General features: G+C 43.3%; 1 protein-coding gene across 1 annotated transcript in view; it reads left to right on the top strand.

Moving 5' to 3' along the window:
• Positions 1 to 19141, top strand: part of lingo3a (leucine rich repeat and Ig domain containing 3a) — a 33351-nt gene extending 14210 nt beyond the window's left edge. Inside the window, exon 2 of the mRNA XM_061683526.1 lies at positions 17243 to 19141. Coding sequence (XP_061539510.1) covers positions 17306 to 19138 — 1833 coding nt within the window. The 5' untranslated portion in view covers positions 17243 to 17305 and the 3' untranslated portion in view covers positions 19139 to 19141. The remainder of the gene's footprint in view (positions 1 to 17242) is intronic.
• The last annotated feature ends 749 nt before the right edge of the window (positions 19142 to 19890 follow it).

Genomic DNA, 19890 nt, shown 5'->3' with positions numbered 1-19890 from the left:
TCCTCCCATTACTGAGCTGTCACCCCATCTCCCCCTTCTCCTTGTCAATCTGCTTCCTCCTGCGTCCTTCTGTTTTCTATCACCGAAGAAGCCTCATCTTAGACGCTGACAACTGCTGTCACACGCCAAGATTCGCTTTTAGCTCCGATGTTAGGGTGTTGCTGTTTTTGCATTAGAATACCCCCCCCCCCCCACCTCCCATATAATGGGCTCTTCTATTAATCAGACAGCCATGACACATCTCGCCAGTTCTTAAAGATGACAGGTTGCAACTGTCAGCCACCCAAACCAAAGTGTGCACGCATGGCTGCCGTTTTTCCTGGCTCAAAATGCCTCGCAACCCATTTCCTAGGCTCTCCTCCCCGCATGTTTCTGTCAGGATGTGTAATCCCTCATCGCCTCCTCCTAAAGCATTTCACATCTCTGCTTCCAGCTGTCACAAAGACGCGACATCCCTCGTCCTTGCACTTCCGTCTATTGTTGTTCCTTTATTTTTCCTTTTCTTTGTTTTTAATGTGTCAATGGTCAGCGCCTCCACTCACCGCTATCGTTCCAATCCCATGGCTTTTATCTCGCTTTGAACACGCCGAAGCTCCTTGTTGCATGAGCTAATCTCTCCGAAGACGTGGCACAGATACAGTCTCGTAGCTCCGAAAACACGCCGCTTTCCAGATAAACATCCCCTCATTAGTCAAGCAGACAAAATGCCTCGATCACGATTACGCCGGGAGTGACGAGCATGTGATGCTTGAAGATGAAGCATCGGCAGCAGCTGTGATCTTCTCCGTGCCAGTGACGCGGCCTTTAATTGCCGAGCCATTCATCCTGTAATCAACACTCTGAAATGAACATTCCTGAATTTGAAAATTTTAATATCCCCACCTTATTGTAATGTGCAGGAAAGCAACAACATTTAATGAGATCAGTGCAAGAGCTTCGTCAGAACATTTTGCTGTAGACAGTAAATATTTGGATTTTGAGACAGGAGATCGCCATCTCAACTTTTATTTCTAGGTCATTTCTGCATCTGATACACACTCTTAAGCAGAGTACACACATACACAATCAGGTCGAGTTTGAGGATTTTTCACCCATTCTGATTAAAGTGGACAAAGGCTAGATTCTCTGATGTCTCTAACAGATTCTCCTGAGCGATGTTCCTGTTGTGTCATGTGCCTTAAAAGTGTTATTTCCTTAATGGTCTGCCCGGACAACAGTCGGGGTTGACAATTGTTAATGTAAACCTGTTCAAAAAGTTCAAAACCTGTTTTAAGTTTGTCTCTACTTGAATCAGTTTAAACAAGGTCCACACATACAATTAAGTATATAACATCTTATTCGAGAATTCCCACCCCCCCCAATCAAAGTCAGCATAGCCCCGATTATCAAATGTCTCTAAAATATTATCCTGCTTTAGATTTGTTTGAAAACCTCCCATTTTTAATGTGAGCAAAAGTATTGGAACATGCGATCGACAGGTGTTTTGTTGCCCAGGTGTCTCCTTTTACACTGATTAGTCAAACACTGAATAGTGTCAAATGTCGATGGACAATTTCAGATTTGGGTTTTGCCTGCGAACACTACATTTGTACTAGTTTCAGGTGTAACCAGCGAACACCGGGGACCTCACTAAACATACTGATAAATTAACACCTGAATCTTGTCAATCTTTTTTTAAAGACAGCCATTTATAATGGTTCTTCTATTGTATCTTGTACATCCAGTAATACCTGGAAAACGGAATAATAAATGGTTCTGGAAATGCATCTACAGCCAATAATAGTTCTGTTGGATGAACTGTACACCAGCACAAAACAAGCCAATTTCCTTATGGGCTCCCCTGCTCTGCTCTGTAATGAGTTCTTCGTATCCTAGCTGAAATTGCCGGTCACCCCTAATGTCGCACTTCCGATCTCAGCAGAAATGAGATTAAAAATGAGAAAAGCGTGATGGAAGCCGGGCCGGGTGTCGTTGGCAGCCCCCGTCGGCGCGGGATTAGGGGGCGGGGCGGTGAAGTAGGCCAGCGAAAATATGGAAAGCAGACCACGAAAGACAGACGGAGCCGGACGGCCTGGCACATTTCATCAGGGCGTCATTATGCGCTAATCCCGCAATCCATGCTGGCGGTGTGCGTGTAAAACGGGATAATTAATGGCCAGGGACACTTGTGGATATTGTTTTTCACCTCAAGGCAGCATCCCACGATTACTAATATGCAAAGTCTTGTCAGTATTTTGGAAACTCTAAAGACTAAGAAAAACTAGAAGAGCCTCCATGACTGAATGTACAGTATGTGCCCAATGCTAACAAAGCTCATTAGCACTATACCAACATGTGTTACGTTTGTTTAAGCACTTTCCACAATCCTAGAACAGTAACTGAAATTCTGTTCGAGGTGTCCTTTTCCACCAATTTTGTACATGACATAACTTGATGATCCAGCGTTGCTAGGTCAATTCCAGTTATGCTGTGTGTACCATCAAAATGATTTTGACTTTTAGTGGAAAAGCAAAAAGTAACTTGACACCAAAAGGCGCCTCGATGTTGAGTTTAAGTGTGACAGCAGAAGAATTTACGTACTGCAACCCATTCTCTTCTTGGCTATTTCTTGCAAGGAAAGAAAACTGTTGGTGTTTCCCACTGTTGATTGCATTACTGTAGAAAATGCGACTAAAACGTTATGTAACGAGACTCACTCAATGGAGCGCATGGAGTTTGACTAACAGATGGGCGATACGATTATGATTCTGGAGAGGCTCACGCATCCATCGACAGTGCAAAAATTCCTGCTTCCGCACCTTTGTCCAGATGAGAATGAAGAGATTAAAGGGTATCGTGTTACGGCTGATGGAAGCCTGCATCAAATTTCACATATCTGCCCAGAGTGAGGGGCGGCTTTCGTGTCTCCTTCCACGCTGCGACATTCGAGCTAAAGTGTAAGCGCTATGTCGGTGGCGAGCTGACGCGTAAAGATGTTCTCTGCGCCGGCGGTAACACAACTCCTCGGTATCGCTTTTTGTCCGTCTGCCAGCCCGTCTCGCACCCTTCAAATTGCCTTCTCCTACATCTCACCTTGCGCCTCCTGATGCATCTTCACAGACGTCCTCCCCCGCCTCACTTTCACTGCTTAACTCCCTCCTGGCTCACTGGATGCTGACCAGCACCATTAAAGTCATGCTATTGAGTGAGCCTGCAGCAAAATAAAATAAATAAAAGTAGAGTGTTCCCCTGCTACATCGGGGTTCATTGAGCCTAGCCCCATTAAATTGCGGATTTTTCAAGCGACCGTTTTATATATGGGTTTTTACAGTAAACAGCCAAGTCCAAATTTCGAGTTGTGCGCCTTCTGTAGTACCACGTTGTGCTGCGATATGCCAGGCAGCACCGAGGTCTTTTGGAAGCGATCCAGCGTAAGTCAGAGCAAAAAGAAGCCGAAGTAAAAGTAAGAGTTGTTCAGTGTAATACACTCAATAAAAATAATGTTTCCTCGTTTTGATATTTTAATATTCATTGTTCCCACAGAGCAGAGAAAATATATGCCTGTGAATATTGCGTTAGTAAACTGTGTTAACGTTGCTGTTATTTGAGGGTTTAGAATTACCATAACATTTACAGCATGCTAATTTTTGTCAGCCCGTCTGTGACAGAGCTTGGTTAGACGAAATTATAACATGTATAAACATGTTGGTGTTTAAATATATAATTAAGTTTGTCTTGTTTTATCTTTCCGTTTTACAGTAAAAAAGTAGTAGTGACTAATAAACAGCCTGAAGCAAGCACACTGTGCTTCTTATTTGGAGAACTGTGCAAGCGAGATAGTGAGAACAGGGACGAAGGAATACTTTCAAATGTGTTTTTAATTAGTTTAAATGTTCATTTTATTTCCTCATTAATGTACACAAAGCATCCCATATTCAAAGAAAAAAAATGGAATTGTTGAAATATTTGCACATTTATTAAAAAAAAAAGAAAAACTGAAATATCACACAGCCATAAGTAGTCAAATCCTTTGCTGAGTATTTAGTAGATGCACCCTTTTGAGCTAATACAGCCATGAGTCTTTTTGGGAATGATGCAACAGCACTGGGTCCATTAAGGCAAGTCTAATTTTTGAAAAGAAAAAAAAATGCCCCAGGATGGGACCAGCTCATTAAAGAGAAACCAGACCAAGGCTTCCACTAAGTACAATAATTACATTCACTTTTTCACACCTGGATTTGGGGATCGTCTGCCATTCTTCCTTGCAGATTCTCTCCAGCTCTGTCAGGTTGGATGGTGAACGTTGGTGGAAAGCCATTTTCAGGTCTGTCCAGAGATGCTCAATTGGGTTTAAGTCAGGGCTATGGCTGGGCCATTCAAGAACAGTCACTGAGTTGTTCTGAAGCCACTTCTTCGTTATTTTAGCTGTGTGCTTAGGGTCATGGTCTTGTTGGAAGGTGAACCTTCCGCCCAGTCTGAGGTCCTGAGCACTCTGGAGAAGGTTTTCTTGGCCGCATTCATCTTTTCTTCGATTGCAACCAGTCTCCCTGTCCCTGCAGCTGAAAAACACACCCAGAGCATGAAGCTGCCACCACCATGCTTCACTGTTAGGACTGTATTCGACAGGTGATGACAGCAGTGCCTGGTTTTCTCCACACATACCGCTTAGAATTAAGGCCAAAAAAATTATATCTTGGTCTCATCAGACCAGAGTATCTTATTTCTCACCATCTTGGAGTCCTTCAGGTGTTTTTTTTAGCCAACTCCATGCGGGCTTTCTTGTGTCTTGCACTGAGGAGAGGCTTCCGTCGGGCCACTCTGCCATATAGCCCCGACTGGTGGAGGGCTGCAGTGATGGTTGACTTTCTAGAACTTTCTCTCATCTCCCGACTGCATCTCTGGAGCTCTGGAGCTGGGTTCTTCTTTACCTCTCTCACCAAGGCTCTTCTCCCCCGAATGCTCAGTTTGGTCGGACGGCCAGCTCTAGGAAGCGTTCTGGTCGTCCCAAACGTCATCCATTTAAGGATTATGGAGGCCACTGTGCTCTTAGAAACCTTAAGTGCAGCAGAATGTTTTTTGTAACCTTGGCCAAATCTGTGCCTTGACTCAATTCTGTCTCTGAGCTATTCGGGCAGTTCCTTTGACCTCATGATTCACATTTGCTCTGACATGCACTGTGAGCTGTAAGGTCTCATATAGACAGGTGTTTGGCTTTCGTAATCAAGTCCAATCATTATAATCAAACACAGCTGGACTCCAATGGTGTCGAACCATTTTAAGGATGATCAGAAGAAATGCACAGCATCCGAGTTAAATATCTGAATGTCACAGCAAAGGATCTGAATACTTATGTGTGTGTGATAGTTCAGTTTTTCTTTTTTAATAAATCTGCAAATATTTCAACTATTCAGTTTTTTTCTGTCAATATGGGGTGCTGTGTGTAAAACCCCAATTCCAATGAAGTTGGGACGTTGTGTTAAACATAAATAAAAACAGAATACAATGATTTGCAAATCATGTTGAACATATATTTAACTGAATACACTGCAAAGATATTTCATGTTCAAACTGATAAACTGTTTTTATTTATGTTTAACACAACTTCATTGGAATTGGGGTTGTACATTAATGAGGAAAAAATGAACTTAAATGATTTTAGCAAATGGCTGCAATATAACAAAGAGTGGAAAATATTAAGGGAGTCTGAATACGTTCCGTACCCAGTGTATAGTGACAGGCAGAACAATTAAGTGATCTTTCACTAAATGGCAGACGGCCAATTAACCTGTGTACCCATCTGTTTTCACACTGAGAAAGTAAATGTATGATTAAATTGAGACTAGATCACCATTATTTCAGTATGCAGCATGTCCCAAAAGTTACAGTATACTTCCTTTATTTCGTTTCATGTGTCAGATGTGAGGCCATCAGTATTGGACAGCTTTGGCCTTGCAGTTTCTGTAACCGACATTGGTTTTTATTGCGTTACAAAATTGCCGGCTGGCAAGACGTTTTTCTGTCCTTGTCTGCCATTCAGCACCAGTTTGAGAAGCTTTATGGCTGACACTGGAACTCTGTATCAACAAAAGGTCAATTTAGCGGATGCTTTGGAGAGTGATGAAGCTTTACCCGTAATGACTCAAGTTGTTCAAAGGCTTCAAGCAGAAGATTATGACACTCAACAAACAGAAGTCGGTGCGTGTAGTGCGTCATCGGTCTCCGAAACATCCACTGAATCAAGCTTTTCTTGATGCTGAATTCCAATTGAGCCCTCCGCATAGGCTTTCCGCGACTTTCCACGAACGCCTGCCCTAGATGTTGGGTGTTTTCATCAGTGGTGGGAGTAGCAAGCATTCCGCTGCGTGGTTTGTCAAGAACAAATTGTATTTCGAGAAACTTGCCGTCGATTGTAAATTGTACTACGCATCGGAGCCAGTGTGACAACCATGAAGCTTCTCAAACTGGCACTGCATTGAACTGCAGTCAGGGAAATGGAAAAACCTGCCAGGTGGCAATTTTGCAAGACTGCTCCAATGTCAATTGGTGAGCCATGACCAAGCAAATGAATATTCTTATAAAAACTGCAAAACCCTACTGTCAAATGCTGATGGCCTCACATCTGTCTGAATGATACCTTAAACAAAATACCTGTAGTAAAAGGACGTGTATAGAGACACCCTGTACATACTTTTTGTGACATTTTTGTTTGGTGGATTGCCAAGAGATTTTTCGAATGTAAAATATGTGCCTTGGCGAAACCAAGGTTGAGAAACACTGCTCTAGGAAATGAATGGAGGTAATGTAATTCCGTCGCAATGAGTTGTGAGAAAATAATATTTTTGGTGACGGAGTATTGCGTCCTTCTCCTCATCCCTGTCTGTCTGTCAGTCTGTCGGTCAGTTTGACTTGACAGTGACTGTCAGCCAATCGACTTCAGGCACACCGCTGCTCGACACCATGTGAAATAGTCTTTCTGTATGGCCTCGTTCAACAGACGCCCCCATCACACCTGGGACCTTCAGCGATTCCATCAGTGCTGCTTTATTACACAGGCGCAACTTTCCCTCCTCGCCGCTGTCGAGCCATGAATTATGGATGGATGGATGCCGCTCGGGCAGCACCGCCAGCGGCCGACGCCACAGGATTACTTTCAATTTGCGCACCGCTTCCCGCACTCCTTCGCCGGACTTGTAGGGGCCGCTTCCTCGTGGGACCTCTGGGGTTCTTATTTAGATTAGCGCCTGAAACTCGACGCTAGGCAATCATATAGTAATGTTTGGGAAGGAATTACCAAGGAACCGAGTGTGTGAAGTAAGAACAGACACACGCTCTTATAAACATTCTTTGGCATTGGTACCAATCCATCCATCCATTTTTCTTATTCTCTTCAGGATCGTATCGCTTGATCTATATTTTTGTTTTGACAGTTTTGTTTGGTGGCTTGCTGTAAGAATTTTCGTATGTAAAATATCTGCCTTGATCCAATTGTGGTTGGCATACAACCGCTGTTACATAAAATTGTTTCACAATACAAACTGACTCGGTTTCTAAGCAGAAATGACTCTCAGTGTTTCAGTGTCCTACTATTTGGAGATGATCACCAGTAGTCATGTGGTTGACTGGGATGTTTCATCTTTGCTTGTTCCCCGTTCTTGTCGATTCCATGACTGGTTTTGCGCGTTTTGAGTCGGTTTGTGCTGTTTGACAAGATGGAGCACTGAGTGATGATACATTGTAGACTCCTATGTTAGCGTCTTTGTTATGTTATGTTTGAACATACTACATTACATTAGTGGTTGATTTCATTTTATAGTAATTTTGAAATGTAAAAATTAAGGACTGACTGGAGGAGAGCACAATGCAGTAGTGGTTAGCACATACACCTCACAGTTCTGGGCATGAATATCTACTCCAGTTCAGTCTTGCCCGAAGTTGGCTGGGATAGGCTCCCCAAGAAAGCTATAGAAATGTTAAAATTGTACTTTTGCATATACTCTACAGCTAATTAAGGTTTTATGATGGCAACAGCTCTAGAATGAACTATTGCAGCATTCTGAACAAATTCTGGCCGCACTATATTTATTTTAGTAGCAAGAGGAAGTTGCCCTGTCTTGCACCATTGCTGTCCCTTGATAACTGCTTCTAATTGGCAGCCAGTTTGGTAACAAGCTTCAGGAAAGTAGAAAAGGACAGGCGTCCTGTTAATAAAGCCAACCAGAAAGGACAGCCAGTGCCTGGAGGCTTCAAGAAGGATTAGAGCGCGCTCTCGGGCTTATGATGCTCAACCTTGAGTGTGCGGAAAGGACAAGAAAAAAGTGAGAATGCGGAGGGTTGATTGCTGTTGACAGAGTGCGCGTGCATGTGTGTCTTTGTGTTTGTTTCATAAACAGCTTCCCTGCAGGTGTGTCTGCGGGTTTCAAGTAAGTGTAAACAATTGTATGTTTGTCATCACAAGGTGGTGCCTTGTTTAGTATAAAGTACAATGCCTGTGAATATCCTCATTCATCCAAGTAATTTTATTCTCAGGGCATTGAATCGATCGTAACTGGACTGTTCTGGTTGTCTTAGAAGATGCTGAGTTGTTAGAATACCTAACTAAACCTTGTTGCGTGAACTGATGAAGCCTGCTGGGGTGAGAGGGGAAACTTCTTCTAAGACAAGCAAAACAGTCCAGTTGTGATCGATATGATGCCCTGAGAATACAGTACCGGTGCAACACTTTTTACTTTTACTTGAGTATTTTTTGATAAGAACAAATGCTAATTTTACTCTGTTACGCTGAGCTACATTCTGCTCGTTACTTTCATTTTCATCAATATCACTTGCATGACATATTTGTTCTCGTTCGTCAGAGAGACTTCGGCCTCAGGAGGAGTGACATGGCATTGCAAGAGTCAACCAAGAAAGAGTCGACCAAGAAAGTCAACTTAAGACTTCTTGTGGCTGAATTTGCCTTAAGTTAGTTATTTTATAAGGATTTGCGTTATTATTTGAGTTAAGGTTATATTTTTCGGCAATATGTGAAGTTGCACATTCCTATTTAATTCGAGTTGACGTTCATGCTTTGATTAAAGAAAAGAAAAAATATAAAAATAAAAATCTGAAGTTACTCACTAGCTACTCAATCACTACTTGTGTATTTTCTTCACTGAGTACTTACGATTACTCAAGTAATTATTTGGAGGACTGCTTTTTACTTATGCTTCAGTCAAATTATTTTAAAGAAAGCAGTCATTTCTGGCTACTTTACCCACCTCTGCCAGCCAGCCTGTGGCATCCTTTTTGTCGACTTCCATTTTAAAAGAAAGATTTTACCTCTGATTAATGAGTGGACTTCTAATTACCATTAGTCTGTTAAAATAAAGACGCCCAAGACTATTAAGTCCGCCAACCGTGTAATTGTCCTCAGTTGATGGGGCGTGGCCGTGTATTAGTGCTACAAAGGGGGCTGCTAATGAAAGTCAGTGTTTAAGGTCAGGTTGTGTTACTAATACTACTAATAGTGCTACTACAACAACAACACTGCAGAGTGCAGAAGGTTGTATTTGTTCTTCTAGGCGGGCCAAGTGGTGTCAGTGTGTGTTACGGTGAAGCTCGGCGCTCCCTCAGCAAAGCGCTGCCGAGCTTCACGTTTCTTCCTCGCCTCCCTTTGTGTTAACTCGCAGTGACTTTGCTTGAAGCGATGGGGTTCGATGGAAACGTTTGCGTTAGATGTTTGTTATGTAGTGAGTAATATGTCTGTATGTCTCTACAAGCAGTGCCTTCAAATACAAGTTGAATTTGTTCCATGACCACGCTTTTAACTCAAAGAACGCTTATCGGAAATCATCGTTCCCCGTTGAAATTAAAGGGAATGCCATTAACCCGTTTCAGCCTACCCCAAAAAAACAACAAAGGTTTTGTTTTCTCATGTTTAGTATACATGTGACAGCAGCTGCCGTGTTAGTCAGAAGAACCTTGTACCGTAAAATGCATTCTGTCAACGTGCATCTGCTCTGTACAACGTCTCTTCTTCCCGCAGGAAAAAAAAAACAAAAAACTCTTGGTGTTCCCCAGTCATATATACTGTAAATGTTTCCACAACTTTTTTTTTCAAGTTCAACTTATTAGCATAAGATTCTATCAAAAGAAGGTCATTTGAGTTCAGGTACATTCTCAAGGCAATAATAGAACACGCTCAGACATTTGCGGCACAATCCATCACTGGCGTTTTTGATAATCTGATTTCAATTTGGGAGAGCGTGTTGCAGAATGTAATGTCATTTACAAGAAGAATAGGAGAACTGTATAATACAAAGTACCACTGAAGCTTTACTCCATTGTAAAACGACCATGTTATCATGGGTGCGCTGGATGGATGTGACCAAATATCCTTGATCAATTACGGTAAAATTCTATTTAATCGATGAATTATTGTGGGAATTGTAATTTTCAACACAACAGGGTCGGAAAAGTGTGTAAACTTTGTAGACGAATGCTCTTCAGCAGTCTTGTGCCATGTAACATGTAACGAGTAATAGAAAGTTTTAATTAGTTAGGTAAGAGACATTTGAAAACTGCTTGTTTACGTGGTGTTGTTAATTTGCTTCTAATTAAATAGGCAAGGTCAGAGTGTGCACGTTATTGGGTCACAACCGCACCATGTAACAGCCTCCATTATTGAACTGGTGCTGGTCGGAGATTTGAGCCTCCAATTAAAGAGTCATGGCTGCTTGTCAAGACAGGTTCGTGGTCACCCCTTTGTGTCCTCTGGTTTCACTCTCATGTGTTGCATGTTGGACACTGGATCAATTTTAAGGCTCCGTTATGATAATGAAAACGCCACTTGGGACATTTAGGAGTGGTGTTTCATATTAATTTGCATACAGTGCCCCAATCAGTCTGCTTTTTAATATGAACACAAGATAGGATGGGGAACCAATTACTTGGGTACGATGAAATCTACATACTGTAGTATATTTTTTGTGCCCCTTTTTACAAAGTATGACGGTGCACAACTTTACTCGCTGATGAATTGTTTCCAGCCAGCCATTTGATGGTACACAACTGACAACATAACCATTATACTAACATTGGCTCATCCCTGTTGCTGGGTCTTGCCACGCTCCACTGCAGTATTATACTCCACAGTCTCCACTTGGCTGTAGTGCCCTTTTTTTTTTTTTTTTTTTTTGCTGCCCACAATCTCCTCTTGAATAACACACATTAACATGAGCTTACCCTGTTAGTGTACCTTCGTCCTGGGCTCTGCAATACTATATTATACTTAAAAATCTCCACTTGGCTGTCACAGAACTCTCTGGAACAACACGCATGCTAACATACGCTTACCATGTTGCTGTGCATTAGCGCTGTACGATGCAGTTTAATAGTCTCTAGGTAGCCCCCAAGGACCCACAGGCCTGTTCTAAAAATAGCTTACCAGTGAGAAGCTTCTGATTTTTTTGTTGCCATTTAAAAAAATTTAATAAATAGTGCCACTTAGCAGTGCATCTACGTTAACGTTTTTTGGAGCTATCCTTTTTTATTATTATTATTTTACAGTAAATCGCACTTGCATTGGTGTAAATTTGGAGATGACAATTTTTTTTTTAAACAGCTTTCGTGGAAACAATGATTTACCCCCCAAATAATTTGAGGAAATGTGTGATTTTCAGAAGTGTGTATTGATTTTGTAACCTTTTGCATTCATCTATACCCAAGTAGTAGCTCTCAGTTTCAAAATGGTTGGTGACCCCTGCTCTACATTCTACACTTGAGTATAGCACCCTGTTTTTTGCTGCCCACAGTCTCCTCTTGAATCACACTTCCTTTCTCCAAAGTGATCATTGACTTCACAATAATAATAAAATAATGGGTCATTTTCACACAATGCACCTCATCTATTTTCCATCCCCTCCATGTCCAAATCTGCAGGAAGGAGCGAGATATTGTTTTCTAATGTCAGTGAGTGTGTGATAGTGTGCATGTACAGTATATGTGTATTGTGCGTGTACTCTGTCAGTGGCTGCCGGGCCTCCCTCAACAGATTGATGGACATGGCCGATGACCCCCCCCCATGTAAATGACTAATGTGTTCCTCTCAGGGAATCGTCAGCACATAATAACACACACACACACACGCACACACACTGTACAGTAGTTTTGTCATTGTGCAAGTGTAGCGAGTAATGGGCATGCAAGAGCGAAATACTCGCCAACACCTACGCACACTCCCGAGTAAGCTTCCTGCTCATTTGTCAGCTGTGTCGTGCACCTGCAGCAGCGTTAGCAGCCTGCCACTCTCATCAGACCTTCTAACAACCGCCGCGCACTCGCTTGCGAAATATCACATGGCAAATCTCAGTTTGTTACAATGTACAGAGTGAACGTGGATAGAAACTGTACACGTGCGAGGACCTTACAATACACACCACATTAGGTACACTTGCACAATCCAATAAGATCCCGTAGAAGAGCTGTACCTTTATATATCCTAACTCATTAAATATTACATACAGTGTATACAGTAGCGATATTGCAACGCCTCTGGGGAAGTAGTAGCACCTCAGATATTGTCCCGGTCGAATCCATACAGCAACTGCCTCAGATTTGATCATCGCTATCTAACCCTCTGTCTGGTAGGGGGGGGCGAGCGGCAGTAAAATAGGCCTAATGGTGGTTTACAAGCTGAGTTTGAATGCAAACAAGCAACTTTAGTTTTCTAACAGTCAATAGATCGTCCTTTGGTGAGTAACACGCAGAGAAGGAATGGTTCAATTCTCATGTCCCATTTAATCTTCTCTCTCGCTTCACTTTACTTTATCGCCGGCTCTCGTCTCCCAACCATATCTCATACTGGCCTTCCATTTTTAACATTCATATTTGACTCTCACATGGCGTCACATTTTCCCATTCAAAGCATGCAACAACATTTGACACCTTTGAGTGTTTTCTGCAACGGTGCCTTGCTGCTGAAATGATAAGTGTAAACTTCAGTAATTTTGTAAACTTCATTTCTCTAGCACTTTCTACAGTACAAACCACAAAGTGCTTTACAATTTAGTGTAGTATAGTGCAAAACAGTAGTTGAAGTGTATATATAGGTACACACGCACACATACATTCACGCACACATCCACACTGTGTAAGAAAGTAAGTCAATAATAAATCCCCCTACAATAAGATTAATATTTGATGTGTATAGTTCAAGGTGAAATATTGTTTCAGTGGGAGGTCTGAAAAATGAATGCTCCGGGGTTTTGTTTTGTTTTTTTTGTTCCTCGGCAGAAAAAAAGAAAGTAGAAAACAATGTACGCTTGTGTTACTTGACTACGTTGTTAACTGTTGCAAGCAGGAGGACACTGGTGTCATTAGAACACGTCTGTTTACTTCGACACTACAGTATAGAGTACAGTGGTGGGCGGATAGGGACAGGAATGTCTTATCTGCTGCCCTCACACAGCATGTATGTATGTATCTGCTATTTAACGGCGCAAGGACGTGTTTAGTGCCCCGTTTAGCATAAGCAAGTGCCCTCCTGTCAAACGCATCTCAGTTGACGATGGTGACTATCTGCTGAGGACTGTGTTTGAGCCTAATGTGTTGACTTAGTGTTTGCATGCAGAGGATGTGGAGGCTGGAGCACATGTTGAGATGCAAATAAATTATGCGCTGCGGGTGGAGGGAGGAAGGACCATAGACCATAGCCCCCCTCACCCCCCCCCCCAGCCCCCCCTCCACTGCAGCTTCACTGCCCACTCTACTGTCTAAATGTGTCTCTGTTGCTGTTCAACTTGTACTTGAAAGACACTCCTCCCTCCCGTTCACTCTTTCCCCAGCCCTCACTGCAGTGTTTGAATGATGATTGAGGCTGCGGTTAAAAAAACTGCCCACTTTGCCATCTGGATGTGGTTCCATTGGGATACTTGTAAGTCATGTACTATGCCATTTAAAAAAAAAAAAAAAAAGCATAGCAGTATTATAAGTAGTATAAGGTAAATCCGCCTAATCGTGTCATTTCATGATCACCGACAAGTCAACGCCGATCCTAAGGCTGTATGCTAATGACCGCTGTGGTCATTTAAACACTGTATGACGTTCAAAAGGACACGCATACAGGTAGACACTTTGATCAAGGCTTTACTTGACTGTAAATTTTACAGGGTAATTACACCCTGCGATGAAATCCCAATTAACCATTTCTTTAATTAGTGTTTTAAATATGCACCCGCAAGGCACTTCCCTAGGTACAGGTTCACATGCTAATGAGATCCAAGACAAAAATAGACAGATTACATACTGTAGATAGATAGATAGATTTGCACAGCTCACAGTGCAAATGACATCCACAATAATAAACCAAATCAAAACCAAGCATTGCTTTTTTGTTTGTTTGTTTGTTTATTGCAACTCAGTTTAGATAAAGCTTTTGTACTGGATCACATGAGATGGTGCAGGTATGCCTAATATTGTGGCCAGTGAGTGTATGTACAGCTGGGAGGGAATTATGTTGAATTCACTTAATATCCCTCAAAATGTGATAAAGACGATACCATCTGTCTGTACCGTTTTTGCATGTGCATAGTGCAGGTAAATAGTCCTAAATGCACTGAGGAGGTGAGCTCTTAGAGTAAACGCCCCGTCTCTGCGCCTTTAAGCTGTTTGGCAAACACGACTGTGAAATGAAAGAGGAAGAATATATGGAAGAAGAAAAATCTGTGAAAAACAAATGAACAGCAGGTGGGTTGGCAGGTGGTTGGCGGCCAAGACGTTCAGGTGGAGACGGTGCACAGATGCAGGAGGGCTGTGTGTGTGTGTGTGCGTGTGTGTGTATGTCTGTGTGGTGTGTTAGTGAGTGTAAGTGTGTCTGTATATGCGTGTATGTGTGTGTGTGTGTGTGTGTCTGAGAGAGAAAGAGAAAGCATGACTAACGGAAATTTACCAGAGCAGACTGCCACATGTGGTTTCTTGTGGGGAATGTCCTGCTGTGGTCCAATTTTAATTAAGGAACATATGGCCTCAACAGTGAAGAACAGGCAGATATGAACACGTTGCTACGACAACGTCACTCGTAGCTGTCGACTCCTCGATGTAAATCTTCCATAAGTGAACTTCACGTGTGTTCATTATTATTCCGAGATATGAGATGAGCATTTTAAATGTCAGCGTGCCGTGTTCTTCTTCAAACATACAGTGTGCGCAGGTTTGGATCCCACGGCGCCATAGACCTCGCCGGACACAGTTCATCACATGATTAGGAACACGTGATTGTCAGAATCTTATTACATGGCCAAGATATTCGCTCAAAAAACAAATGTCAGACTGCCGTTTGCGTCAAAGCAAAGGTATGATGAAGCAGAAGTAAAAATCCACTTTTGGTGGTGCAAATATTGGAGAAAAATGTCACGGGTAATTAATGTGATGTCTACGACAAATCTAACTGAGAAGCACAACCATTCAAGGGAGGGGCACTAACAACTACTCTAGATCTGTTCAAATCTGGTGCTCCAAGGTCAGCCCAGGTTCCTCGCATGCTGAGCTGATACCATATGGTTGACATAGACCACTGCTGGTCTCCTATTGGTTAAAGCAGATTCATCATCGCCCAATCATTGCACCATTTGAGAAGTAAAAACAAAACTAACTAACTGAAGTAAAAACACATTCTGACTTGTTGCTGGGCTGTAGCTCTGGATTCTGCAGTATTTAACTCCGCAGTGTCTATTTTGCTGCAGCTGTCCATTTTCTTGCTGACCTCCGTCTCCTCTTGAATAACACACATGCTAACATTAGCTTACCCTGTTGCTCTGCCCTTAACTCTTGATGCTGCAGTGTTATTTTTTCTGCCCTCATTCCCCACTTGAATAATCATGTTCTTTTTTTCACAGTTAACAGCCACATGTCAAAATAAATACAGGATACGCTCGTTCTTGTTATTAGTGTTGAGGTTGACGCGCTGAGGTTTTTGCAGTTTCCCAGTGTAATGGTGAAAATCTGACTGTGCCATTACGCGGTGGAAAACATGCTTTTTTGTCAATACAGTTTGCCTGCACAGTGTTGGATTAACTTGGAATCTTGCTCTACTAAAACCATGCATCAGTTGCACTTAGTACTCTTTGGTTCCGTCACTCCGTGACCAGTATTTGAGTGACCGCTGCTGTAACCTAATGTGTCAGCCACTCTGTCCTCTTCTCGGGACTGGGCTCCAGGCGCCCTGTGACCAGTCTCTCTGTCTTTCATGTGCTTCATAAGGCAGGCCAGTGCTTTTTATGTTTCAATATTGATTTTAGTTAAGTCAATATGAAAGACGGTTGAGCCCCAAAAGTAGTAGCTTCCCGATGGGGGGAGGAAAAAAAAAAAAAAAAAACATTCACTGTTCCTTAAATCTACTTTTGTTTCTCTATGCTGCCCACTTCTATCAGACAGCTCTGCTTGCATTTTCAGTCACTTAATTTCATTCCAGGCTGACTAATATTAATCTCTGATTCAGGATGAATTGCAAATTACCGCCTGAGGTGAAGGACGTTAAAGGAGTTATTAAGCACCCTGTAACGGGAGCAGGTGATCATTTTAATCGGCTATAAAGACTCATCTGCTTGTTAAATGCGTTTGTTTCTAGTTTTTGTCCCTCGACTCAGAGGCAGAATGAGATTTTGACAGCCATTCGACTGCTTTGATCACATGCCTTTCAAAGTGTCTGGTGGTCTTTTGGGAGGGTTGTACATATAAAGAGATGTGCAAACATCAATGCGCCGTCCAAAAGATATAAAAGGAAGATTTTCGTATTGGGTGTGCCTCAGCTGGGATGGACTGCGGTATATCGAGCCTGATGTGCTTTGATCGGTGGCCTTTTGCCCTTTAGCAGTTTGCAAGGACTAAACGGCCAACTTCACACTCGTGCTGTGATAGGTCGGTTTGTATACCAAAGCGAGTGATGTTTTGATCGCCATGTGTAAGCAGGATTAAGATCAAATGTATATGAAACTGCGGCATATCTGGATAAAATGTGTATGTATATATATGTGTACAGCACATTTGTCTAATCAAAGTAAGCAGAAGGCTGATTATCACACTACAATGGATCCTTCTCCAACCCCAGAATCAAAAGTGTTACGATATTTTTGTCATACGTTATCATTCGTATACCAGGAAGTAGCAAACAAATTTGCCGTTATGCAAGTTTTTTCCCCCACGTTTCCTTAACAGGTAAACCTTAGCAGAGGCTAGGCTCTTTTTGTTTTACTGGTTAACTAATCTAATTTTCTCCATTTAATCTTGTCAGGTGTTTGGCCCAGTGATTGTAGCCCAGAGAGGAGGAGGAGGAGGAGGAAGCAGAAGTGGCGCCATGGGGTTCTGCCTCAGCAAGGATGTGTGGTGGCTCCTGCCGTTCTTCAGTCTGATGGTGACGGTCAATGTGTGGCCCACCCGGGGTCAAGTATGCCCTCAGCGGTGCGAGTGCATCGCGAAACTCAAAACCGTCTCCTGCCACGGTAAGCGACTGTCTGCGCTGCCCGACGGTATCCCACTGGACACCAGGATCCTGGACCTAAGTGGGAATAAGCTTCGCTGGGTGGAGCATGCCGACTTGCTACCCTTTCCGCACGTGGAGAAGCTGGATCTCGGTGAGAACATGATCAGCGTCCTGGAACCGAATGCTTTTTCTAGTCTCCAGAGCCTGCAGGCGCTTTCGCTGAGGGGTAACCAATTAAAACTGATACCCATGGGGGCTTTCTCACACCTTTCCAACCTCACATCTCTGGACCTTAGTGGGAATAATCTTGTGATTCTTTTAGACTTCACTTTTCAAGACCTGAAGAGCCTGAGGAACCTGGAAGTTGGAGACAACGATCTTGTGTATATCTCTAACAAGGCCTTTTTGGGTCTGGTGGCATTGAGAGAGTTGACAATCGAGAGGTGCAACCTGACTTCTGTATCCAGTCAGTCTTTGTCATACCTTCACAACCTGGCAACCCTGCGGCTCCGCTACCTCAGCATCTCCACTTTAGAGGACCAGAACTTCCGTAAACTGGGAAATTTGAGGGGCCTGGAGATTGATTACTGGCCCTTTTTAGTATACATCACCCCCCACAGCCTGCAGGGTCTCAACTTATCATGGCTGTCCATCACACACACCAACATCACCTCCGTGCCCACCTCGGCCCTACGAAGCCTCTCCCACCTCACTAGGCTCAACCTATCCTTCAACCCTATTTCGGTCCTGGAATCCTGGTCACTGCGAGACTTGCTCCGGCTGAAGGAGCTTCATCTGGTCAACACCAGGTTGCTGACAGTGCAGCCCTATGCCCTTGGCGGTCTCCGACAAATCCGCCTACTCAACCTCTCCACCAACAACTTGGTTACCCTGGAGGAGGGAGCCTTCCAGTCGGTCAACACACTGGAGACACTCCGTTTGGACGGAAACCCTCTGGCCTGCGACTGCCGCTTGCTGTGGATCCTTCAGCGCAGGAAGACATTGAATTTTGACGGAGCTTCCCCTGTGTGCATGACGCCCGTGGAGGTACAAGGGCGGGCTTTGGGCGCCTTCTCGGACTCAGCCCTCTTTGACCATTTCACCTGCCAGAAGCCCAAAATCCGCAACAGGAAACTGCAGCAAATATCGGCTCGCGAGGGCCAGGTGGTGTCATTTGTTTGCAGAGCGGAGGGCGAACCCACGCCGGTGATCTTTTGGATATCTCCGCAGCGGCGTCGCATCACTACAAAGAGCAACGGCCGCTTGACGGTCTTAAAGGAAGGTACATTAGAGATAAGGTATGCCCAGGTGATGGACACCGGAACGTACATCTGCATTGCCAGTAACGCTGGAGGGAATGACACATACTTTGCCACACTCACAGTCAGTGGGCTACCACTAGATGCCGCCCTAATGGCCAACCGCACCTACTACGCCGGGGACCTCAATGACACGAACCTGAATGACACCAGAGTTTTCCTGAAGTTCACTCTGGACCTGAAGACCATCCTCATCTCCACAGCGATGGGCTGTATCATGTTCCTGGGGGTTGTCCTCTTCTGTTTCATTCTGCTCTTTGTGTGGAGTCGTGGGAGAGGACAGCACAAAAACAATTTCTCTGTCGAATACTCTTTCAGAAAGGTGGACGGGCCAGCCACCAGTGGAGGGCAGGGGGGTGCCCGCAAGTTCAACATGAAGATGATTTGATCCTCCAGGAGAGCGTTTACTTTTTGTTTTGTGTTTTTTTTTTTTACCTCTACTTTGCTTAACCCTGACAGGAGATTAGGACACATGAAGGATGGCTACCTTGCTTGAGATCACTTCAGACATGAATGTTGAGAGGACACGAGTCCCCCACCCCCCCTACACACACACACACACACGCACACACACACTTAATTGTATGGTGTTCTTTCCCTAATGCTGTTTTTAAATGTCAAGGACATTAATCAGTTGCTTTTTGTGCTTGCAACATTTAACACATTGCTATGACATTTTGGGAGAAAAACAGACTTGACTCATGAGAAACAATGAAGAAGGTAACATAACATCCAAGTGTGCTTCTATGAGAATGTAATTTAATTTCTGACGAGAAGTAATGATGATGATTCAAAGCACCCTGTTAAGCCCACCAGATATTGATGATTGAGTTTTTGAACATGCTATTCTCAGTGGCAAGTGTCTCCGTTCGCTCCCAGGACTGATCTCCCACTTAAGACCATGAGACATCGAAGACAACAACCAATCGCTGTTACAGAGGTCCTCTGTTTATGACATGGAATATATGTTTCCAGGATATGAATGGTGCACAATGAACTAGTTTGCGCAGCGGCCTAAGGAAAAGCTATCACACTGTTCCCACTGTACTTACTGTTTTTCATTTTATCGTTTTGTATCTATGGCCTAGAATTATTTGACGTACCGTAATTGTGACTTTAATATTGCATTCACGTAGCTTA

This window comes from Phycodurus eques, chromosome 8 (genome assembly GCF_024500275.1).
Source record: "Phycodurus eques isolate BA_2022a chromosome 8, UOR_Pequ_1.1, whole genome shotgun sequence".
Lineage (NCBI taxonomy): Eukaryota > Metazoa > Chordata > Actinopteri > Syngnathiformes > Syngnathidae > Phycodurus > Phycodurus eques.
The sequence above is the reverse complement of the archived record's forward strand: the minus strand, read 5'-3'. Positions and strand labels throughout refer to the sequence as shown.